Raw genomic sequence first — 9,712 nt, forward strand, 5'->3', positions numbered from 1 at the left:
CAGAGCCCAAGGTACATAAAGACCCTCACAAAATGAATTATTAAAGGATATACTTCAACAGGAAGAAAAGGGGGCATAGAGGAAGGTAGGATACAAGAAATGGTGGGAAGCATTGATAAAACATGAGCAAATGTTTATCAGCTACTGAATGTAAAAAAATCCCAATTTTTGTTTGTTTTGTTTCAGGAAGTGAACAGCTAAAACTCGAGACAACAATAAATTGAAGAGGAAGTGTTAGTGGATTTTTTTTGTTGTTTTCAGGAGAAAAAGAAAATACTGAACAACCTTAGATTATTTAGAAAAATGTATGCTTTAATATGTATACCAAAAACTAAATGCAAACAGCAAAAAAAGGGAAATGCCATTAATAGCTTCCAAACCAAAAAAAGGGGGAAATATGGAAAGTTTTCTTAATTCAAGAGAATGTAGAAAGAGGGGGAAAAGGAACAAAGACAATTGAAACTGAACAGAAACTACAAACCAAGAAGTAGAAATATCTTTAAATTGATCAGTAATCCAAAAAGCTAAAAATGAAACAAGCTCACTCTATAAAAAAGAACAGATTATCTGATTAAAATTTTTTAAAAAATCTAGTTTAGTCTGCTTATAGAAGATATACATAAATGCCCTCCCTTGCCCAGGTAGGATGAAACTAAAAGGGCTAGAAAAACTGCTTCCTTGCAAATAAAAGTCTAAACAGGGAAGTAGATGTGGCTCAAGTGCTTGGGCTCCCATCTACCAAAGGGGGGTCCCAGGTCCAGTTCCCAGGATCTCCTGGTAAAGGCAAGCTGGCCTGAGTGGAGAGCCGGCCTGCAGTGGGCTGGCCCACGCTGCGAGCTGATGCAACATGACGCAACAAAAAAGAGACACAGAGCGAAGACAATGAGAGATACAACCATGCAGGGAGTTGAGGTGGCTCAAGCGATTGAATGCCTCTCTCCCACCACACTGGAGGTCCCAGGATCGGTTCCCAGTGCCTCCTAAAGAGAAGATGAGAAGAGAAGACAAGCAGACACAGAAAAACATGCAGCAAATGGGCGTAAAAAGCAGACAGTGAGTGCAGGCACGGTGCGGGGGTGGGGTGGGGGGAGGATAAAAAAGTATAAACAAATTTTAAAAAATCAAAGGTAACACAGACCACATTCATTCTCTGGCAACACTGAAATTAAATGAGAACGCAACAATAAAAATAGTAAAAGTAGTAATAAGACAGTAAACACAAAACACATTTGGGAACTCTAAAATGCACTCTTGAATAACTTCTGGATTAATTTTTAAAAAAGAGATCACTTTGGAAACTGCAACATATTTAGACCAGAATGATAAAGCATTTATGACATGACAACATGCAGCTAAGACAGTTATTAGAAACAGAGTTGTAAGTTTAACTCTGTGTTTTGGAAAAGAAATAATGAAAACAAATGAGTAAAGCACTCAAGAAGCTAGTAAAAGAACAGAGCAAATGTAAAGGAAATGGAAGGAATGAATTTAAAAGAATAGGATTAGAAAATAATGGATTATCAAACAAAGAGGCAGTGAGGTTCAATAAAATCAAAAGCAAGTTCCTTGGCTAAACTAAGAAGGTAGAAAAAAATAAATGATGGAAACAGCATACAGACACACACACAATTAGGGATTAAAAAGGGAATATATCAGTTGATTCAGATTTTTAAAACCACACATGAGTACTAAGAACCATATATCAAAATATTAAAAAGTTTCATGAACTATATAATTTTCTAGAAAAAAAATATGAGTTTCACAAACTAACCCAAGAAGGCAAAGAAATCTAGAATATAACAACAACCTCAAAAGAAATTAATTTGGTAATAGGAAGATTTCCTGGCATTCTACCTATTTCAGCTTCAAAAAAGGCCACCACGCTGAAGATTTTACAAGGAGGGTCTTACAAAACTTTCAAGGACCATTTAAGCCCTGTCTTAAACTCAGAGAATAAAAAGAGAGGGAAATTTACCCAACTAATTTTAAAAGGTTAATATAACCTTGATACCAAGAGAGGACAAGGACAGTATAAGAAAGGAAAAGCATAGGCAAATTTCATCTATGGTGTAGATGCAAAAATCCAAATTAACATACCAGCAAGTTGAATTGGTCATTATATATATCCAAGAGACCACAGTGCGAGTTGCAATACATTTTTGACCTGGCCTCAGACATCACCAACCATTGTATTCTCTTGGTCACAAGACTAGCCTTGACTCAGGGCTGGAAAATTCTCAACCAAGGCGAGTTAGGACAGCAGGCGAGGACTGTGTTGGGTTCATCTTGGAGGCTGACTACCACAATCACGTCCCCCCATTTGGACATTCAAATCTACTGCTTGTAAGCTTCTCAGAAGTTCTACAAAAACGAATTTATTTTTAGCCCAGTATTTGTTTAAACCACATCCATTTGACCAAGGAATCCTTTTATTCCCATAACATCTGATTCCTAGCATACACTTGGAAAAATGCTCTTTTCGTGTGTTTAGTTGATCAAGTATTGTCAAGGAACCCAGCGTTGATGGCACCTTAGAATCAGATGACCCTCTATAAAAACAAACAAAGAAACAAACAAAAAACCCTTCCCTTTGAACTTTCTGAGCCTTCCATACGTAAGGGAGCATGATTTATTTCTTGAAGCCCAAGAGTGAAAGTCCGGTCCTAAGTGGTCTTGCTTCCGGGTCTGTTTCGTATGGGAAGCTCATCTCTTTCTAAGTCAAGGCTGGATATTCTGTATGGATGGTGGAGACCTGGAGGTCTAGGCACAGGTTTCTAGGGAGCGCTGGGAGAAGCCTAAGAAGGTGACTCGAACTGGGAAGGAGAGTCAGAAGCTCCTGAGGTTCCTTCCAGTCCCTAACAGTGCGTGTTTCTCATTTAAGTTGATGCCTTTGGGCAATCCCCTCCCATTTCGCACCTCAAGAAATGTGGCAGCACTTTGACGGAAAGACACGCTGGGTGGTCCTACTTTTGCCGCTTGACGTCACTCTAAGAAAATGAATAACCCCTGCTGAGCCTGGGCTAGGCTTTCATATGCTGAAGATACCCAAGACTCACCCTCGAGAGACACAGAGGCGATAAAGTTAGCTGTCCCCAGTTGGGCGGACGCTTCATTTGAGATCTTCCCTGGGAATAAGCAGCGGCCAGGTTCTGGCTGGGACCGCCGCTAGTCCAGGGCAGAGGCCAGAGGAGAGAGAGGGCAGGACTGGAGGGCACCTTTGGGTCAAACCTGGAAGAGGGCAAATGCAAGGGAGGGCTGCAGATCTGAACTTCGAAGTGGACTTTTTCTTCTTAATGCTTTCACATACATATTTATTAAACGATGGTTTCCCGGAGTAATTTTCCCTTTAGAAGACCCCAACCTGCCCTGACTGCTACGGGAAAGCAATGGGAATGCTGACAGCTGCCCTGCAGCCGGGCGGGAGCGGGGCTGGCGGGAGCCCGCGCCGACGCGGGGGTGAGCCCCGGGGGTGCGGGCGGAAGAGGCAGCCTAACGCGAGCAGGTCTGCGCCGCGGGGAGGGCACCTGCCGCGCCGTGGGAGCCGGTGCTTTCCATCTGAGCACCCCAGCGGAAATGCCGTGGATGAGGAAGAAACGATGGAAGGAGAGGAAGGGAAGAGGAAGAAGGAAGAGACGACTAAAGACAAACCAAAAAACCCGGGAAACCTGGGACTCTTAAGAAACGTTGTATTTGCTTTTGCTTTTCAGAGGGGTTGGGGGGAACGCCGTGAGCTGGAAAATAGCGCAGGGAAGGTTTGCGGCGAGAGGCGTGGTGCACGCCCGGTGGGCCTGCTGGCTTCGGGGGGTGTGAACCCACCCCTCCGCAGCGCTCCGAGCGGGGGCAGGGATGTGACAGACAAGCCTAAACCGCAGGGCACGAGCACCAGGCCCGAGGGCTTCGGGCGTAAGAGTGACGCCGCCGAGAGCCGTAGGTGGTCCTAGAGCAGAGGAGGGGCCCGCCCAAGGGGCGTTACTTAAGAAGATGGAGGTGGGTGGGAGGTGCGACTTCGAATGAGTAAGAAAGAATCACCTTGACCAGGAGAAAGGCGGAGCCGGGCGAAAGACCGAGCTGCGCCTGGGGGAGCCTTAAGCTGGTCCTTCGTCCCCGCTCCTCCAGGAAGCCTTCCGGGATAGCGCTGCCGCCCCCGCCGTGGGCCTGGGTGACTCAGCTCCCGGGGGCTCCTGGCCGTGCCCGGGGCCGGGAGATGACCGCGCGGCGGGGTCGAGTCCGGGAGGCGAGCACCGGGCAGGAGCGGCTCGCGACCCCAGGGGGCGCCGAGGAACGCGCCGAGCGCCCCTCCAGCCCTCTTGCCCTCCTCGGAAGCCGGGCGGGGTGGTGGGAGGGCGCGCCGGCGGGGCCCCCGAGGGGCCAGGAAGCCGAGCCCCCGGCCCGCGGGCGGGCGGCGAGACTGGCCAGGACCCGCGCCCCAGCGCCGCAGGCCAGGCCGGGCCGCGGCGACGGGGCGGCAGGTGCGCGGGGGAGCGCCCCGCCGAGCCTGGCCCCGGCCTCGGGGACCCGGCCCGGGCTGTCGGGGGGCCCGTCCTCCCTCTCCCTCGCTGGGGGCGGCTCCCGCGGCCTCTGCCTCTGCCTCTCGGCAGGCGAACCTCTGGTCCCTGCGTCCCGAGGGAGGGCTCCGAGCCCCGTGGCGTCCTGCGGTGCGTCCTCCGAGAGCCAGCGCCCCTCAGCCCCGAAGAACCCCGTCCCCGCGTCTTGCACAGCACGCGGCGGTCATTTTGCACCTTCGACCAGCGACCGCGCTGCGGAAAAGTCACCGTTTACTCCCCTGCGCGTCCTCGGTGCTGCCCCACCCCCGGCCCCCGCCCTTCGCGACAAGACTCGGCACCAGGGTCAGAGAGGCCCTGAGCGGTCCCAGGTGGGTGCTCCGCCTCCGCCCGCCTCCTCCGAGCTTCCGGCTCCTCGGGAGGGCGGTCTGTGGAAATCCGCTCCTTAACCCATCCTGGAACCTTTCATTGTGGTTAGGCCGTTATTTGCTCCTGGAAACTGCAAAGCTTTTTCTTTCCTCCAACCGTCCTGGAGCTCGAAGGTCAGTGGTGACACTAGCTCTATTGTTAGAGGGAAAGTTAAAGAGGAGGCGGGGTATTTGAATGAAAAGACTTTAGCAGGGAGGATACCTGGCCTAAAGCACAAGGTGGAAGTTCAAGTATACAGGTAGCAGAGGTTGATGCTTCCCCTTTCCCTTTCTAACTTGGGTTTATCGGGTTTTGCTTTATAAAAGCCACGTTGTCACAGGTGGCTTATTCAACACTGACTCAAATTTTTGAAAAAAAAAAATTCAAATTGTAACTTTACCCTTTGCTTGCCACATTAACACCTTACAGAATAATGGATCAAGTAAGAGAAGACCTGGTCTAGAACAATCTCAATAACTCTGGCGACTAGGAAATAAACTGTAGAGTAAGAAATAAACGTACCCATTTGCATTTGGACACTCGACAATAAAGGATGTGAATTCAAGTGAGTTAAGTAGGGAGGAAATGTCAGATGAGGCAGGCCACCAACAAGCAAACATAACACAGAAGAGTCATTTCTTCACAATTTCAAGCTGGATCTCACTGAGCAAAAGAAAAGGAAAAATAGGGGGGAAACCTAAAAGCATCTAGAGTTGAACTAAAGAGTGAAGAAAGCCAGCCATAGGTAAACCCAATCCAAGAATTTTCACTTTAATGGATTGGATAATTGCTGGCAAGCCCCAAATGGGACAGGCATGTGGTTTTAATAATGAATCATACAAAGTGTTTTTAGATTGAGAGCAACTTGTCCCCTCTCTTCACAATATGACTTTGTAGAAGAACATGGATGCTGGGGTAAAAAAGAAATCAATTCAAAATCAAACTCAGGCATTTCCAAACTGGTTGACTATATACTGCTCAGAACCATGTTTCTTCATCTACTAAATAGGAATAACAATTTCCACCCCCTTGGGTTATTGTGACAATTAGATGACATGAAGTGGCTATATGTACCTGGGAGCTGCTATGAGTAAATGTAATTGTCATTACTAAAGACGATTGTTCATAATAATAAACTATTTTGTAGAAATCATGCCACAGCTCTCATTAGCACACAATAAATATTTTAAAATAAATAATGACTATAAGTAATACCGTCTATGTCTTTTATATGGTCATATCCTACACAAACTAAAATATTGGCATTTTCTTAGTTCTGATTTGTTCTATTTAAGAATAATAGAAGTTTGCTGACTGTGGCACAACGAAACTGGTTATAGCTCTGTAATGACCGATGAAAAACTAAACAGAAAACGTGAAAGTGGAGCATAATCAGGACCCTACAGAATAGCAGCTTGTCATTCCAAATCCTTTTTTTCAAAAAAGATTTTTAAAACCTCATTGTTTGTGCTCACTGTCTGTTCTCTGTTTCTGTTCGTTGTGTGCTCTTTGTGTCTTCTTTTTTTTTAGGAGGCATCAGGAACCAACAAACCTGGGACCTCTCATGTGAGAGGGAGGCACATAATCACTTGAGCCACCACCTCCGCTCCTTGCTTATTGGGTCTCTCATTGTGTTTCTGCGTTGTATCTCTTCATTGCATCAGCAGACCGCATCCACCCATCACATCAATTTATTGTCTTGCTCATCTTCTTTAGGAGGCACCAGGAACCAAACCCTGGACCTTCTGTGTGGTAGGTGGGCACCCAACTGTTTGAGCCACATCTGCTTTCTCCAAATCCTTTTTGATTTGGGGTGTTTCCCAAATTTTCCTTGTCATTCTCACGGTCCAGTTTGGAATTAACAGACAACAATCAAATGGAAGGTAGACTTCCTGTGCTAGGAGTCCTTACATCCCAGATGGAGAATAATTAAATAGTAAGTAAATATCATCCTCATTCTACTTTGGAGGCCTTAAATTGGATTTACATCACAAAGGTTGAATTTACATTATAAAGAAGTCCTTTAGGTACATTGTAGCTAAATCCCCTAGGTAAAGGCCTGAGATTTGCCTTCATCAACTAAATGTTATTATGAGGATACCCCAGTTCTGCATGAAAATGAATGACCTGTGATATGATGAACGCTATCTGGAGTAAGTCTCAGAGGACATGGTAGATCGGAGGGGTATAGCTGGCTGGGATATATGGATAAAAGCTTCACGCAGAGGTGTTGACAGTGGGATGGCCCAGGTAGAGCAGCTCTTCTATGTTGGCGCCACAGTCCTAGTGATAGCTGAGAGAGGTAGGAGATGGAAGACCTTGCGCCGGGAATAGGAATCAGCTCATGAATCTAAAGAGGGCAGAACACTTAGCCATGTGGAAAGACGGGAGGGAGAAGTGAGGGGCTCTTACAATGAGCCTGAAAGCCCTGGAGAGGAATTTTAGTATGATGCCAGGGCTACATGGGAAAAGAATACCAAGGTCGAAAGAAAATCATTGTATCTTCTACGAAGGCTCCAGAATTTCTAGTGTAAGAGGCGATTAGGGGCAGCCACCTCCTTAGAGATGTCTGGGAGTATATGTCTGGAAGCTCATCCACAGGACAAACATCCTGATTTTCCTTAGCTTGCATATTTATTTGGAGTGGCTTGCTATAGACTGAAAGGACAAGAGTGGCTAAAGTGCTACCCCTCCCAACCAGGTCTTATACTCTTGTTACTCTTTAGATCCTTTCGACTGCAAAAAATAAAAATAATTGCAAAAAAAAAAAAAAAGGTTTTATTGACACTAATTAGCTCCCCCCAAACCCAGCGGCCTTCACAGTAACAAGAGAATTACAGTTGGTGACAGGGAACAAAAGGAACCAGAAACCAGATTCCCACAGGGATTCCTTAATAGCTTCTGTTGGGGTGGCTCGTGTCTCTTTTCTCTGTTCCCAAGGCTGCTTACGCAGGCACTGGTGTCCTCTGCTGCCCGCCTTCTTCTGGGGGTCTCTTTGATGTCAACTGCCCTGTGTTGCCCGTTCACACCTCCCTAGAAGGAATGCCCAGCTGGCCCAGTTTTGTTGCCATTGCACCTGTTGTGCCTGGGTAGCAGCTCTACCCCTCAGAGTGCGTGAGGAAGCGGAGTTACCCTGGAAGATTCCCCTGTAAGAATTGTCTGGGGCTGCTTCCCTGGGCAGGTCCTCTAGGTGGGACCACCATGGAAGGGGACTGAGACTTCCCCAGAAAAAAATATTATTTTCTGCTCACGAGAGTATCCAGAGTAGAAGGCCCAGGAAACATGCTGAGCACTGGCTGAATAGGGACAGGAAAAGGCCTCAGAGGCTGAGAACAATGACCTCCATCTTAAAGAACTGGCAGGTCTTCAGCCTCTACTAGAAAATGACAATAGTAACAACAATGGCCCACTGGTACGGAGTGCTCGTTACCCGGCAGGCACAGGGACAGCCCTAAGTGCTTTCCCTGCTCACAGAATCACACGCTCGGCTACCCCTCACCTGTTCACTCTCCTCACCTATCCAATGAGGTAAGTACTCTTTTTTTTTTTTAAAGATTTATTTTATTTAGTCCCCCCTCCTCCCTCCCCCCCTCCCCCCCTCCCTAGAGCTTGGATTTTCTTGCTTAACTGAATATTTAGTTCTAGCTATTTCAGCTCTTACTGGAAAATCGTAGAAAATGTATTAGTTTAATTTCCTGCCTTTGTAATTATCATATATAGAACACATTTGAATGTTGTTTCGCAAGTAAAAATCTCTAGGCTCTGTGTCAGTTTTTTGAACATTATTTTCTGGGGTAGCAGGACCAGGGGCTATGCTGAGTATGGGGTTCCCGGAAAGTGGATTTTTTTATGACATCTGATAGTTTTATTATAACTTTCAACATTCTGCTAAAATTAAAAGGAGCCCCCTCTTTCAAAGAATATTACTTATTGGAGATTTTATTATAAATTCAAACAAATACTTTCAAATGAATGAAGGGAAACTAGCATATATAATCACAGAGAATTTTATTCTTCATCTGACTCATCAAGAGGAAATAATTAATATGGGTTTGGCCTACATCAGCCTGGAATTCCAATTCTTTCTAAAAGGAAGGCCCTGCACAATAAGGAATGTGAACTTTAATTGGACTGTTAAAGCAAATAGATATGGCCATCAGACACGTTCTTTTTTGAGCTTCCATTTCAGTTAAACCTTTTTCCTCTCACCCATTTCCCGTAAATAAAATAAAACAGTTTCACCTGCATTGAGGCTTTGCCAGGAGAGACCCCTTTCTGAGAAAGGATTTTCCAGAAAAACGAAAACAATTGACTTGCAGGAGCTTTCTGAGAAAAGGGAACAATGGAACACTCCCTGTAGAATTGAGGATAAGTAACACCTGGCACTCAACCGGTGTTCAGTCCAGGAGCGCCAGCTTACAAGACTGCACCTTCCCTACTAATCAGTGTCTTTCTGCTTCCACTTTGGAAGAGCTCCCTTATGTAAAGTGGAAACTTAACTTCAGCCAATCAGAAAATTTCCTCCCTTGCTTCCACTTTCCCCTCATATAAGCTTCCCTTTTCCACTACCTCCGTGGAGCTCCTTTCCACGTGTAGTTTGGATGCTGCCCAATTCGTGCATCATAAACTGCTCAGATAAACTTCCATAATTAATCTTATCTAATATTGTTTAACATCCCTTAGTCTTTTAGTACCCCCTGGAAGGTAAAATTTGTGTATATAGTTATAAAAGCAGTTCTAGGGGTGGGTGATATTTGTATTTGATTAGCTGAAGTTTGACATCACAAAAGAGTTATTTGATG

General features: G+C 45.8%; 1 protein-coding gene across 1 annotated transcript; it reads right to left on the reverse strand.

The window, feature by feature from the left end:
• Positions 1-291: 291 nt before the first annotated feature.
• On the reverse strand, positions 292-9,123 carry LOC131279079 (spidroin-2-like). Its single transcript, XM_058299658.1, has 3 exons — positions 9,120-9,123; positions 4,030-4,680; positions 292-3,228 (listed from the first exon to the last, which is right to left on the reverse strand). The coding sequence occupies exons 1-3, from the start codon at positions 9,121-9,123 to the stop codon at positions 3,110-3,112; spliced, it is 774 nt and encodes a 257-aa protein (XP_058155641.1). The 3' UTR covers positions 292-3,109.
• Positions 9,124-9,712: the final 589 nt, after the last annotated feature.

The sequence above is a fragment of the Dasypus novemcinctus genome, chromosome 7, assembly GCF_030445035.2.
Source record: "Dasypus novemcinctus isolate mDasNov1 chromosome 7, mDasNov1.1.hap2, whole genome shotgun sequence".
Lineage (NCBI taxonomy): Eukaryota > Metazoa > Chordata > Mammalia > Cingulata > Dasypodidae > Dasypus > Dasypus novemcinctus.

What these genes read in the sequence shown, in the direction of transcription:
- LOC131279079 (XM_058299658.1), bottom strand. An exon ending in CCGCCTTTCTCCTGGTCAAG is followed by an intron (nt 3,229 to 4,029) that starts GTGATTCTTTCT and finishes GCCCTCTTCCAG; the next exon opens with GTTTGACCCAAAGGTGCCCT.